The sequence below is a fragment of the Phyllostomus discolor genome, chromosome 7 (genome assembly GCF_004126475.2).
Source record: "Phyllostomus discolor isolate MPI-MPIP mPhyDis1 chromosome 7, mPhyDis1.pri.v3, whole genome shotgun sequence".
NCBI classification, from domain to species: Eukaryota; Metazoa; Chordata; class Mammalia; order Chiroptera; family Phyllostomidae; genus Phyllostomus; species Phyllostomus discolor.
The window spans coordinates 27,751,447-27,766,826 of NC_040909.2; the positions used below are offsets into that span (position 1 = coordinate 27,751,447).

Genomic DNA, 15,380 nt, shown 5'->3' on the forward strand with positions numbered 1-15,380 from the left:
TGTATTGCTGACCTTCATTTTTACTTAAATATAGTGCTCTTTTAAGAGGGTAAACCAAAAAAAACTTTACACAGCAAATATCTTACATAAATGTAAACATGCACATCTACTTCATAATTAAGCAAAATAAACTTTTAAAATCATTTAAAAATCATTGAAGAATGAGACAATGAACCCAAGACAGAAATAACAGGAACAACAAAACACACATTTCATAAATCTTCGATTGGTCTTTCTTCCAATGTACTGGTTAAGGCCTGAGTTTCAGAAATCCTACCTTCCTTGCCAAATAGAAACATCCAATTTGGCTGTACCTAATATATATCCACATATCATAGTATTACTCTTTCAAAATAATGTAATAAATACATCACACATACGCACACCCACACATTTCCTACTTAACCAGCCTCTCAAATAGGGAAGTGAGGATTTTGGAATTTTCAAGTTTCCCCCCTACTGAAGCACATACATAGTAATACCACACGTAGAAAAAATGATCCTGCTACAGAAATAAAATAGTTAATGAGTGGCATCATTATACATCTCTGGTTTGTTCATGTTGAGTTTTCCCAACTCATGTCTTTACTGTGGCTTGCCATGGCTCCTCAGGTAGCTGAGGCTGAAGTCTTCACACCTTGCCTACTGACCCCAGTGTGGTAGACATACAGAACAAAGAAAAGGTCATTTTAACAACTGAGTTGGGAAATTTCAAAGTAACTAAAGTCAATAGTTTTATCAATAGTTTTCAGCTATCTCCAAATGCCTGGAATGTTTTCTCTATGTCTACCACCTCTACTCCATGGGCTGGTTCTCTCTGCCTCCCCCCGCCACCCCACACCAGCTACAAGCGTCTGCCTGTCTATTCCTGTGGACATCCCAGGGGGCAGAGGCGAGGATAAGTCTCAGCTTCAAGGAATTCATACAACCAGAGCCCAAGCAAGGAGTAGCTGGTACACACCGCATTGCAGCCGGCAGAAGAGAACAGAGGACGAGCCTGACGGTGGGCCCTGCAGGAGACGGCGCCTCGGGGGTGAGGTCTGGCGGGCAGAGGAGGAGAGACTGAGAAGGCACAGAGGCAGGAAGAGCAAGGCCCGTTTGGCTGGCGTGAGTGTACTTGTGAGCAGTAGTCTGTAAGGCCAAATTCTCTATTTCTGAAAAGATTCCTCACTCTGGTGGGTAAGGCTGGGGTGTGCAGGGGAGAGAACCACCGAATCTTTGTGCAAAGAGCCAAACTGGAGCCACGCCAGAGGACACCGTGGAGGGTGGGGAGGACAGGTGGCAGGGGAGTCTGAGGTTGAGACAGCTTTAGTCGCCAAACCCAGGGCTACACACAAGCATTTCCTATAGAAACAAATCCCGTTACCTGACATGCCCAAACCACAGTTCTCTCTATGTACGTGAAGACTTTGGGAGAAACACAAAGAGGCTTAAATAGAGTTTTAGTTCAAGTTCCTGAAACCTGCTCGAACTTGAGCAAGTTAAGAGCAGTGAAACATTCCTACATCCAGTAACAATGCATGTCTCCCAGTCATGACCTTCACCCTCCCTGAGCTGTTATTACTAAGGAATTATAAAGCAATGATCAATTATCAGTAAGTTCCCACGTGCCACTAAACCCACTGACACCTCGTGCTGGGCTGAGCGCCCAGCACAGGGTTCGAGTGTGTACCCACTACCCACACGTGGTAGAGTGGTGCACGCATGCTGCTGGACAATGGCTGCTGGTCCCCATCTCCAGCTCCTGGGGTCGCTATGCAGTTAACACAGGTGACTCTGTAAGACTCAACTCTAACCAAAGTGCCACCTTGGATCATCTACTTCCCTTCCAGGTCCAGACTGCGTCCCTCCGCTAGCTGAGGAAGGTGAGGCCATATGAGTATAGGGACCCCTGGAAGGAAAATCATACTTAATGTTCCTGATATCCACTAACTAAAGTAGATGGAAATTTCTCAGGACATACTCAAATTGGAGAGATGGGACAACTGATCACAAACTAATTATGGGACATTCTAATTTACCCACAAACTAATTATGGGGCAGTTACTCAATATGAAACATTTACTGGTGACCAGTTTCCCACAACAACAGATTCATTTGGAAACTGCACACTGCAGAAGGCAATCTTGTGACTTTCTTCTAACTTTATATAAAACCACAAATCAGTCTGGGAGTCAGGCACAAACAGTGGTACAAAAGCATCAACATAAAGATCTTATCAAAAGAATGTGCTCATTTCCTATTGCAGAACTCCTATTTATATTCTGGTTTTTGAAAACCTGCTGCTGGTTCATTTGTTTAGAAAGGTCTCTTCACTGTACATCTCTTCCCCTCCTGCCTCCCCTCCTAACAACCCCCAAAGGAGGGACACTTAGCGTGGATCCACGTGGAACTGACAGCCCCAGGTTCAGGGAGCTGTGTGTCAGCAGTGGTTTGACCTGCTACACCGGCCTCGTGTATTCCAGGACTGTCTGGATCTGATTCTGAGCTACAAGGACTCGACACGCTTATCTTTAAGATAAGTTCCTATGTTCATCTGTCAATAAAAGTTCCTATGGACATCTGTCGGTCTCATGCGTAAGAACCTCTGGTTCCAGTGAGATTAGAGAAAGGGAGCAGTAGGAAAAGCCTGGGCTGGGCACAGGAGGCTAAACCAGCTGTGTGCTTCCCTCTCCTTGTCTGTCAACGAGGGGGCTGAACTGCCAGGGTTCCAGGGTCCTGCCAGCTGACACCTGAGGACCCCCCCTAAAGTCTGTTTCTACACAGGCTTTTCAGGCTGGATCAGACAGAACTTCCTCACCACTTCGTTTCCACAATTTAAAGTGGTTTTAACTTACTTCTATGCTACAGATTGAGGCTTCCCCCCTCTCCTGCCCCTCAAACACTGTCTCTCATTTCACTGGTGCAGACCACCTGGTCAGCCTGGGGTGTACAATGGAATCACTGGCCTGGTGAAGATACGGCCTTTGAGTACCCAGACCAGGGCACATCTGTCCGTTTTCTCATTAACAGTGTTAACCAAACAGAAAAATAATTCTGTTAGTTCTTCTATAGATCTACTTAAACTTTGAAACATGAGATTGTTCAAAAATTACACGAAAAAAATCACCCATCACCACTAAATTAAAGACTTGAATATCCCAGAGTCGCAGAGCCTCAAATTCCTACTACAGTCACTGATCCACGACGTTTTCCTCTTGGCAACGGATTCCACGCAAAGCAGCCTGGTCTCGCAGCAGGCCTGTGCACCAAAGAGCTGATTTCGAAAGACCCAGCTCTAGTCATCGCTGTCGCTCCCAGATTCACTCAACTGCAAGTCATTTCCTATTAAAAAAACACAAAACCCACAAGTAATCAAACCAAAAGCACACAATTTAAAAACAACTTTCCCGCAATTCTCTGGCTGACTGCCTTGGCTGTCACTGCAGGCAAGCCGGGCCAATCCAATTTAGCAGCAGAGAAGAGCAATTCGGCTCAGTGACAAAACCGGCCCGGTCACTGTTTGGAAAGAAATGCTATTTTGGTATCTGCAAAATAATGCTGCTCACTGGGTAGACCAGGGGAGAAGTAGTCTAGATAGCTGTTAACTGTGTTAGTAAAATAAAAAACAAGAAATGTGTTATTAACAAATCATAAAAAAATAGAGGGACAGGCAAAACTAGATTTACAGTTGTGAGTATGTGAAAGAGTTTATTCTGGTATTACGATGTATTAATCACTGTATTTTCCATGTGAACAATTGTAACGCAGGATTTCACCAAAGTAAACTTCTGTTATTTCCAGATTGCTAATCTCTAAACTAGCTCTTCTCCAAGTTTACCCTGAGGACCCTGGGGTCCCTGACACCCTCTCCGGAGGGTCCGACCCCAAAGTACTTCCTTTTCTAACCACATACCCGTGCGATGCCAGACTTCCTCCATGCACTTCAACCTGAACAACTAACGGCAATGGGCTGAGTGCAGAAAGCACATGAAAGGATCCATCTTTCTGCTGAGCCAGACATTAAAGAGATTTACACAATTTAAAGCAATGTTACTCTTCTTACTAAATATTTCTTGATTTGGGAAACTTATTTTTCACAAAATTATTTTTGTTAAAATGTGATGAGTTTTAAAAATGAATTACAGTATCTTAAATATTTTTACATCAGGGTTTAACAAATTTGTGGTACTCAGTGTGACTTTAGGATTTGTAAGTGGGTTCTGACTGATGATACTGGTTTAAGTAACTCTAACACTTTATTGTGCATAACCTCATGCACAGATTAAGGTCTTGCCATGCGAGAGCTGCGGGACAGAAGGACCTGGAGACATAAAGAGCTACAAGGAGTTTAAGGCAACTGGTGGGCAGTGCCACAGTGACGCCCACTGTACCACTTTTTGCTCCTTTGTTCTAAGAGAAGATTAATTTAGCATTGACTGGGCAAGATGAAGAACTAAGTTAAAGCCATGGTAGCCTTCTGGTACTATTACCTTATGAATATCAAACACCCAATGTGAAACTTACAATCCCTAGCCAATGGAGAAGAGCACCAAAGCATAGCCTGATATCCAGAATCTGGGCCCATATAATGGAACAGCAGACAATCTCCTTAACTGATATCATAACAGTGCTGAACTTACTCAGGTGGAAAAAGTGTAGTGGTTCTCCAGTGGGGATGATTTTGCACCCCACCCGCCCAAGGGCAAAGTGTCCTAAAACATTTTTGGTTGACACAACTAGGGGAGAAGAGGAAGTGCTTCTGGAATCTGGTGGGCAGAGGCCAGGGATGCTCTTAGCCATCTTATAATGCACAGGACACCCACCACAGCAAAAATTTATCTGGTGCAAAATGCCTACAGTGCTGAGGTTGAGAATTAGCTCTGCCTAGTCCACAGCGGTAGGGTTCGCTAGGTTAGCTTTTCCACTATTGCCTCCAGACTTGCCGACCTCCTCAAAGGAAGTTGTACCAGGGGAGAGCACTCATAAGGATTCTGGAGAGAGAAGAATGCAGAGCACTCTCCCCACCTCCAAAACAAAGGATCTGTTATCGCTCTCCTGTTTTACTTTAGTATTGACTGCACTGAAAGCCAGCCAGACATTACAATGTGTTTTCCTTTCCCTGTTGCCAAAGGCTGGCTGGTCTCCAAATACATCCAACAGGACAGTCAGGAGACCCGGGGTTCTTGGTATGTAGAAAGACCTGGAGCAGGGAACACTATGTGGCAGACAGCACCCCTGAAGGGTGATATTTGCAAAAATAAAGAGTCTAGCTGTTCATATTTAGCATTTTCCAGAATTCATAAAACCTAATTTGTGCCAGTGAGGAAAGGAGAAAAACAGATTTTTCAGTTGCATGCTTCCTTTTTTTAACTGTTTGATAATTTATTTTTCTGCTCAAAATTATCTTTGTCAGGATCCTTTCTTATGCTTTAAATGTCTTCAGGTTTATAAATTCTCATCTAAGATAAACAGAAGCTGCATCTCTGGCCTGACATGCCACCCCTCCCAGCCAGAGAAGGGACAGCACACTTACTGAGGGTGTTCATGAGCTGGTTGCTTCCCTGCGGCCGGCTGGTTCCGTTGGCCATGGCTGGCCTGCTGCCGTAGGGCTGCTGGTGTGACGGCTGTGGAGGAGACGCAGGGCCGTTGTCCTCACCACCGCTGCTGGAGCTGTCGTCCTCGCTGCCTGAGGAGCTCTCCGAGTCGGAGGAGCTGCTCCCACTGCTGCTGCTCATCTGTTCAATGATGTCGACTTCAGCTCTCAGCTCTGGAATACAACAGCACGACAGGGGTCAGCACAGCAAACACCAAATAAGAGAAGAGCAATATTATGCTAAGGGATTGAAAATACCTGACTAGGGATTGAAAGGTCTGAATGCTCGTTCTGGATCTACCTCTAACCAGCAGGGAGACCCAAGTGGAAGTCAACAAATTTTCCAATATACCCTGGAAAAATAAAAGGTCAGGCACACAGCGTCTTCATGCCCCACAAACACGTGGAAGCTTGTAGGAGGAGCCACGGTGTCTGAAGAAATGTGGTGGAACAACACTCCTCCTCTGCCCTCTTTTTGTATCTGACCACCAGGCACAACTGCCAGGTACCGCATTTCTTATGATGTAAGGCAGGGAAGGAAGAACATGCTTTAACCATGGGTTTCAACGTCACTGACTACAGTAAGGATACATAACAGATTTTCCTGTCCAAACACACCACGTGGCCTTAAACAACTATGGCTCCTGTAAGCATAATGGAACAACTAACCACTCATGGCACAATTCCTGTTCAAGTAGAATGAAAACTTCCATAAATGGCATTCCAATATCCACTCGGGGAAAAAAATAACTGAGTGGCTTAACAACTGTGCACTGTGCAAAGAGCACTCCTATAGGGTAGAAAAGGAAAACTCCCAAAGGACAGCTCTTTATCTTTCCCTGTTGACTACTGCTATCGATTTAATTTTTTTCATCAAGTTTTACAAATATGAAACACAACACTTACCCTCACAACTTCCTAAGGATCTGGGCAACTACAACCATCCACTGTGCAGGAGAGGAAGCAAGGCAAGCTTCTCTCTCTGACTGAAGAGGCCTGAGCAAGCTCCTCTTTGAGGCTACTGCCCATGCCACTGGTCTTCACGTCACTTTCACAGTTATCAACTGTGTGGTAGTGCAAGGCACTGGTCATTGTATTTTAAGTGTCCCTCTAACCTAAATACTATGCCAACATTGGCACACTTGGTTTTCACCCCCAGCACCTTGGAATTTTCTTCTCCTGCAGCCTTGAAGGTGGCTCAACAAGCCACTCTTCAGATGGGAAAGGCCCTCACCCACATCACCTCTCAAAGGGTGAAATCTGCAGAAATTTCTGAAGGGAAGAGAATGCCCATGCCATCACATTGCCACAGCAGCCCTGTGATCGCCACAAAAACACCAACACCGAACTACTCCAAAAAGCTACCGTGCCTACAGAAAGTGCCTACCTCTTTTGATGTCATCCAGCTGAGGTTCAGGTGAAGGGTTATCTTTCAAGGGGGATGTTTTGGGTCCAACTGGAGGCTTCGTTGGAGCTCTGAATGGCATAGGTGGTGGGGGCGGGGGCGGCTGTAACGGCTGTGGGGCACGACTGGGCTGCTGCTCCATCCGGGCTTGGATCTTACTGCTCCCCTCAGCCCTAAAATGGGACACAGATATTAAACTGGGCGGACAAAGTCAATGGTCAAATTTGTCCAGGTGACTGACCACCTGGAAGTCTCTGCAGAACTCCATGCTTTTCAGACTGCTGCAAATACTGACACGTAAATTTTATCGCATGAACTAATCATTCGATAACCATCTGTTGTATTCCAGTTATGCACGGGTGCCAGACACGGGGAGGTGAGTGCGAGAGATCCTCAAGGAGCTCACATTTTGTAGCAGAAGCAGATGAAATGAAGATGTAGAATACAATGTGATTATGAGAACCCATTTTATTAATAGAAAATATGACGATTAGACTTGTAAACAATATAAAGTGGTAATCCCAAGTGTATCAGTTACTAAATAAAACCAGTCCTTAAAATCCTGGTCAGTCTGTAAATTTTTCCAGGATCCACTCACTGCTGGCTCATTTTGTCACACACCAGCTCTTGCTGGCAGACAAGCCAAGTGCTTCACTCCAAACAGAGAAAATTCTATCCATTAACAATTTCTTTTGTAAGTGGATTAGCCCAGCACTTTTCAAACTTTAGTGTGCACACAAATCAACTGAGGATCTCATTAAAATGCATATTCTCACTTATTAGGTCCTGAAATTCTGCACTTTCAACAAGCATCCAAGTGATAAATGCTGCTAGTCCCCAGATGACACTGCATAATAAGAGAAACGCTCACAACCATCAGCCCCTGGAGAAGTAACTGCAGCACCTGGTTCGTGGAGGCAATTAACACAGATACACTGAGCCACAGGAAGGAACAGGCGCTCTGCGGCACACCGGCACCGGACACAGGTAGCTAACCATCTCACTTACTCTCGGTCTCCTTGTCTGCGTGGGTGTGTTTTAAGGACAACAATAACACCTAAGAGCTACTTATAGATGAGAAAAGATCATTCCTAAAGTGTCTAGCATTGTTCCCGGCATATAATAACTCCTTAATACAAGGTAGCTAATACAAGGTAGCTACTCCTTTATTTTTTGTGAAAGAAGAAAATGGCTTGAGGAAGCATAAACAGAAAAATACCAGGCTCTAACACTCTTTAAAATGTAATCACTATATTACAATAATTGCTATATCACAATGTAACAACAGAACCACTGGATTATTTCTATTTATGGAATGAATTTTAACTTTAAATAAAATCTAACTGGTTTCATATCAGGCATGTAATGCCTATTGAATTAAATATTAAAAAGCACACTAGTTCAAAAATAGGCAAAATTTTATTTTGTTACAAAAATTTTGTTTTTATTAGATCTCAATAGATCTAATAAAAATTTTTTCACTCTAATAAACCATATATATTATTCAATTATTCTTTCATAATTATAAGTCTGTAAATTTAAATCTTATATTCCTTAAGCGGTACTGTTTCAAAAATCATGAGATTAATAGAGTCAATTTACATATAAAGTACACTCCTTTCCCCAATGGCTTTCACTTTTCAGGTCTTAAAAGCATTATTTCTTTCTACTACATTTAAGGAAAAGATATTTTACTGATTTGTCTGAGAAAACACAGGTGGAGCTATTGAGATTATCAACAAGATTCTGCGTACCCAGATGCTCACGATCTTATAAAATAACTGAATAGATAATACAAATGTCACATCACGCTGTATCTGGTGATTCCCATACCTTGTTTTCTTGACCTGAATGCTGCTACTGAGCTTTTCCAGCACATATTCACCAGTGTCATGGTTAATAATAAGCACACAGTCTTTCTGGTAAGGCCGCTTGTTCCCTTTGAACACAGTCATTGGTGGTGTGGACCCCTACATGGCACAAACAGTGTAAGTTTACCAAAACTAAGCACACCAGTTATGAATATCAAAACTGAATTTATAGGTGACTCTACCTTATCAAACATTTTATCAGAGAAACCCAAAAAGAACTCCTGGTTTCCCAGGCAAAAACAAAGAAAAGGGTAATGATAATATAGAAAGAACCTATGACTCTATAACTGGTTCTAAGTAATCAAGAAAGGTAACATAAAATTTTAAATTACCATATATGTTCTAGGGACTCAAAAAAATGTTATGAATAACAATAAAGTGTGAACTGAGAAAAATAAATTAACCACTACTTGTGATCAAGCTTTCACTGTGAGAAGTAAAACCTGGGAGAGATCTCTAAAATTTCCTTGTAATTGGGGAGTTCAGGGTTTCCCCCTCATGCCAAGTAGCCGACAGAGCATCTGGAAGGGCAGCTCATGATTCTGGTCAGCTCAAAGCAAGCACATCTGCCAGTCACCTGCCTAGGTCCTTTGATCACAACCCCACTGCTCTGAGGTCCAATAATTACACCTTTAAACCAACCATCTAGTCCTTCAGCCTCACCAGTGCCACTCACCCTGGGCTCTGTGGGCTCCAGAGCAGAAGGCAGGAGGCAGCTGGCATTCTTTCAGATCCTCAAACTTTTCATTTGAGGGCTTTAACAAGGCTTCTCTGCCTATAACGCCTGCCCCTCCCTCTCTGTCAACTACTCAACCTGCAAATCTACTCAAAGGTCACTTCCTTAGGGAAGCCTCCCCTGGTTTTCCAAAATAAGCATTACATTTTCTTATATTTAAATTCCATATCATAAACTCCACAAGGGCAGAAAATGTACTTGTTTTATTCAAGACTGTATTATCAGTGTCTAGTAATGCACACAGTAGGTGCTCAACTAATATTTACTAAATATAGGATTTAATCCTTTGTATAGAATCAAAAACTGGTTCCTCACTCATACAGTAAAAATTTAGAGTAGGAAGGGGCCTTAGGGATCACTTATCTAACCCCTTCATTTCACATTTGGGAAAGAAAGGTCTAAAGGGAGATGATGTAACCTGCCAAAGGCAACAAGTAATGAAACAGCAGTCTGAACTAGCAGACAAGCAATTTTTCCAAGACATAAAGCTTCCCAGGTCTCCTTGTCCAGTGCCTTTTCATTCTTCCACAGGTCGGCAAGAACTCATTGTGTGCCAGGATAGGGCTGTGACATGCAATGACACACGTTCACTGAGAATGTTGTCTAATCCTTTGGGGTTTATGATCAGAGTGAGGCTTGGGCAAGGCCTCACAAAAACCCTTCTATGAAAGAGTTCTCAATTCAGTTTTTAACTCAATTCATTGTTGCTCAATTAGCTGAATGCTCTGAACCTCTACTTTTTGCCTGAAACTATCAGCCTACACTTCACTGTTTGTCAGGCACTATATTATATGAAAGATGGAAGTCCTGCTCCTGCCCACCTTAACTCCTGTCTTGGCAGCACCACACTCCTAAACGTGATGGCTATTTATCAGCATGAAACCCATGGCCTTCTTCTATGGAGATGCTTGGGGAGAAACTATGCATGTTTAAAAAAGGGGCCAGATGTCTGGGTAGGATCCCTGTTTACTTTATAGCAAATGGGACCTTCGAGAAAATGACAAAGAATCATTTTTAATCAAACACCTACGAAATATACATTCTATTCTACCCCACACCCTAAATTCCCTTTTTCCTTATGCTGACACTTCAGAAAATTAGGAATTTTTAAACAGTAGGTAATTCAAATAGTAATCACACAAAACATGAGAATTCACTGGGATTCTACATTTTTAAAAAACAGCAATGGAATAAACTTACAGGGATATGTGGCAGCGTAATTGTGACTTCATCTCCTTTGCCAACCTGAAGCTCTCCTTCACAGGAAGTGTCTATAGATGCTGGCTTAAAATCATCTAAAGGAAAAGGAAACGAAAAGTACCCACCATGTTATTTATACTAAGGGTTTTCTAGGCATTCACATTTAACAATTATTACTCAAATAAATGGCAAATACAAATAATTTAGAATATTTTTAAAAAACTATTTCATTGTGGAAAACTTCCCATATACAACAACAAAGAGAACAGTGTAATAAACCCTGTGCACCACCATTATCCAGCCTCAGTAATTACCAACTGAGGACAATCTTGTTTCATCTACACGTCTACATACTTCTCCTCCCACCCCGCCTGGATTATTTTGAAGGAGAAAAAAAACTAGAATTTATATACCATTTTATTAAGCAAAGATACTCCCTTCTCCAGAGTGACAGATGAAAATCAATGCTTATTATCCATTATACAGTGCTTTATTAGGGTTGCTGTGAGATCAAAAGTGGTAACATGTTAATAACATTCTGTGATTGTAAAACCCTACATGAAATACAAAGCTATAGCATCATATAAGCTGATTTCTTTTTGTGTAGGAACTGTCAAAATTATGACTTGCCACACTCAAGTTCCATAGCTTTAATAAAGATACTCCTGTAGATGTTGGGAGTACAGGGCTGAACTTTATCTCCAAAGGTTAATCCTGCCTGTGTTTCTGAATTGCAATTTAAGCACAATTACTCCATTTTAATACACACCTGCCTCAAACTGCAAGCCAGGTGCATATGTAAAGTGTCTCATTTAAATTCCCCATTGCCCTTCACTCTACTACAACATCAACTTAGTAAACCGCTCAAGAAATGACGGTCTTATCACATTCCATTATCCCTCTGAAAGAGCTGATATGCTGCCAGTAGTTAGCATAGCAATGTAATGGCAGGGCAAGTGACCACACAAAGATGGAACTTCATTATCCAACCGACATCTCTCTAAGTGTTGAGTCACACTTATTAGCTTCTTTGGCAAAAACATGTCTTAACCAGCATTAGCACTACAAAGACAGGAAACCGGGAGTCTGTGAATCATAGAAGGATGCTCAGTCAGCCAATTAGTAAAAGCCAAATCTTTACCCAGGACACAGAGTGGGAGTGCCCTTCCTCAACGGAGTCTGTAATCATGTAGAAAAGGAAGGTCCAGCATAATGACTATTTTGACATTCTTTATACCTGCTTCCAAACACAGATCAAACTTTAACTTATTCCAGGCTCACAAATTCAAATTTTATTCTTCACCTACAAGGGGCTTCGTCCTGAGTCCATCAGGGCAGTATAAGTGACCTCAAAAGACATCAAAGTCAAAGGAGATGCAGAGGCTGGAGGAGGAAGGCTGAAGGGGTGCAGGGAGGATGCGGATTCTTTGGCTGCAAGAGGGAGTGAAGCGGTGTCTCAGGGTACCCAGAGCAAAGAAGCACCAGGAAAGAAAGCTGAGGAAAACGGGGGGAAAGAGAGTGAAATAGGAGGGAGTAGGTGAGGCTCATGAGCAAACAGGAAGAGTCCTTTAAACACAGAGAACCCTGGTGAGACCATCAGAAAAAGGGGAGGGGGGGGGAATTACAGGAAGAACTAGAGTCTGAATGTGGGGTCAGGTTTTTCGGTAATAAACAGGGGGTAGGTTTGACATCAAGGAAGGGCTGGCTGCGGCGAGGAAAAGAGAAAGGAGCCAATGAACTTCAGAAGAAGCGTTTGGGGTCAAAGGCAGAAGAGGTGGAACGACGAAGGGTTCGGTTTGGGAAGAGTGAGTCTGAAGGGAGTAGGGGGGAAGAAGGGAAAAAATCGAAGTCCCGGAGGAACTGGGGTAAGAAAGAAGGGAGCTAACGTAGGCAGGAGGTCCCCCGTACTTTGGGGTGCCCAGGTTGACAAGAGGCTGCTGGAGCGGCCGAAAGGAACCGCTGACTTACAGCGAATGGTGTGGAAAGAGGCTCGCGGTCGCTTTTCGAAGCTCTCCCCGAGTCGCAGGCAGTGTTCTTCTCGGTCCAGCAGCGGGTTCGCGGTCCCGTTCATGGCCCCGCACGGGCCTCGCGCCCGGACCGGGGCTCTTCCGGCGCGGCCACGGTACCAGCTTCCGGCGCCGGCGTCCGGGACTGCGATGCTACCTGGACACCACCCCGGAGCGCAGCAGGAATCAAACCGGCGCCCACCCAGCGCCGGAAGCAAGTCTCCTCCGCGTAGGGGTGGGGGAAGCCTTTGAGGAAGCAGGGCCGCGGGACTTCCGGCGTCGGGGAGGCACTTCTGGGTTCGTAGCGGAAGTGACGGAGACGGTGCCGCGGCAATAGAATTCCGCCGGGATTCTGAGGTCCTCAACGCTGGTTTGTCCATGCTCAGGGTGTTTTCGCGGTGGCTCCCAAATTCTGCTTCTGTAGCCTGGGCCTGGGTGAGGGCTAAATGCACTCGGCCCTTTCTCTCCAAGTAAAGCTAGGGACAGGGACTGATGACGGTGAGTCTAGATCGCGGCGGGCTAGATTAACGTGGGGCTGATAGCCACGTTCTGTGTATGACAGCGTCTCCGCAGGCTGTCGCGGCTGCGTCGACCGAGTTTATCCCGAGTCTCCTGAGACCGGTAGATCCTCGGGACGCTACGCCACGCGTAACTCGTCTCTTCTTTCCCTTCATGCGGTGTTGGCGGTGCGAGGGCCTCAGTGTCTGGTTTTGAGAGAGCTTCTTATGATCAGAATCTCAGCCCACCCAGGCGTAGCTCCATCTTCCCCGAAAGAAAACTGTCTCCGATCGTTGGGAAACGGTGTTCCCACTTCTGTCTCGGAATTGGCCACCCGCATCCAATACGGGCAGCTGTTGGAGTTAAATCACCGCAAAGTTAATGAGTATTTTCTCTCCAAGATTTCTCAGTTCTTGAGAGGGTCCTTTTTCTAAACTAGAGAGATTTATTTTAATGGATGACTTACTTTGACTTGAAGTGCATGAGAGACCTAGGTCACTGAATGTTAGCCCTCTGATGGTGAGGACTTTGTCTTGATCTCCTTTGTGACCTCTCCTCGTGTAGCAGGCAGGGTGTCGTGTAGTCAGTACTAGTAAACGTTTGGTGACGAGCTGTTTGGTGAAAGAACCGTTTTGGAACCACTAACCAGAATGTCATTCTTTTCCCTGCAAAGTAGGGATACAGCCTGGGCCTTGAACCCAACCTGAGGAACCACATCTGAGAAAACTGTGCCTATGTCTGCAGAATAAACTTGGATTCCTCAAACTGTTCAGGGATGGGGAATCTTCAGCAGTGTTAAACACATTACCATCAACTTATGAGATGACATCTTTGCAAAGGAAAGGGCTGCAAGGAAGGATTCTCAGCTCTGAGGAAGAGGAGAAACTGAAAAGAGACCAAGTTTTAGTGTCTGACTTTAAACAACAAAAACTGGAAAAAGATGCTCAGAAGAACTGGGATCTATTTTACAAAAGAAATAGTACTAATTTCTTCAAAGACAGACACTGGACCACCAGAGAGTTCGAGGAGCTCAGGTCATGTAGGGAGGTAATGTTACACCTTATCTGAGCTGTTTATTTAAAATGTGTAGGAGTGCTTGATCGCATTTTTATGGAGTGAGGTTGAGAATTTATGTAGCCTGTCAGAATGGTTTGTACCTTAGAAATAGACTGGTTTCAAGTAGTTTTAGCAGTTCCTGGGTTGTATAATACATAGAAGAGAACTTTAGTGAGCATTTCTGTCTTTAAAGCAGGGGTGCCAAACTCATTTTCACTGGGAGCCACATCAGCCTCACGGTTGCCTTCAAAAGGCCGAGTGTAATTTTAGGATTGTATAAATGTAACTACTCCTTAACTAGGGGCAAGGAGCTCGGTGCTGCCACCGGGTAGAATCAAGGTGCTGGACCGGATAAAACAAGGTGGAGGGCTGGACTCAGCCCACGGGCCTTGTGTTTGCCACCTGTGTTTTAAAGCTATCTGAAAGTTGTAAATGATAAATTCATACTGAGTAACTTCAGTGACAGATTCATAATGATGATGATGAACACTTTACCATGGCCCTGTTCTAGAACTTTACATTTGTAATTGAAGTGGTGTAATAGCACTGTGACATAGACACTAGTGTGAACCCTACCTACTCATGAGATTGAGGCAAGAAGCTGTTTAAGTGATTTGTTCAATGATAGAAAATGGGGAAGGGTGAAGTCTGGATTGAGTGCAAGCAGTTAGTCTGTTCTCTTAGCCATTATGCTGTGTTTTCTCCACACCAAACTGCCCAGTTTGGACAACAAGTTGAGATGCCAATATTAGCTTTTGGTTATCAGTTTACTTATTTATTACCTCTGGGAATGGAGTCCTTGTCTTTCATGTTCTGGACCTTTTAGTTTGGTTTGTTTCTTCACTACACAAATGTAGTGCCCTCTAACTTTGGGTTCTCTTTCCTCAGTTTGAAGATCAAAAATTGACTGTGCTTGAAGCTGGCTGTGGGGTTGGGAACTGTTTATTCCCACTTTTAGAAGAAGATCTGAATATATTTGCTTATGCCTGTGATTTTTCTCCAAGAGCAGTTGAATATGTCAAGGTTGGTGCAC

General features: G+C 43.9%; 2 protein-coding genes across 12 annotated transcripts in view; one reads left to right on the forward strand and one right to left on the reverse strand.

Annotated features, from left to right (window-relative positions):
- EAF1 (ELL associated factor 1) lies at window positions 1-13,791 on the reverse strand. Its single transcript, XM_028518198.1, has 6 exons — window positions 12,756-13,791; window positions 10,788-10,882; window positions 8,814-8,950; window positions 6,963-7,153; window positions 5,516-5,749; window positions 1-3,324 (listed from the first exon to the last, which is right to left on the reverse strand). Exons 1-6 carry the CDS (start codon window positions 13,171-13,173, stop codon window positions 3,278-3,280), a joined length of 1,122 nt encoding a protein of 373 aa, XP_028373999.1. The 5' UTR covers window positions 13,174-13,791; the 3' UTR covers window positions 1-3,277.
- The window catches only part of METTL6 (methyltransferase like 6), a 17,015-nt gene continuing 14,678 nt past the window's right edge, over window positions 13,044-15,380 (forward strand). For 4 of the 11 annotated variants that reach the window (XR_004904216.1, XM_036030623.1, XM_036030630.1 and 1 more), the window contains exons 1-3: window positions 13,122-13,228; window positions 13,968-14,338; window positions 15,236-15,370. Coding sequence is in view for 10 of the 11 variants with exons in the window: in XM_036030623.1 (XP_035886516.1) it covers window positions 14,114-14,338; window positions 15,236-15,370 (360 nt within the window). In the remaining variant the exon portion in view is untranslated. Of the gene's footprint in view, window positions 13,292-13,513; window positions 13,653-13,964; window positions 14,339-15,235; window positions 15,371-15,380 lie in introns of those variants that run through there. The other 7 variants (XM_036030628.1, XM_036030626.1, XM_028518203.2 and 4 more) reach the window with 7 other exon arrangements.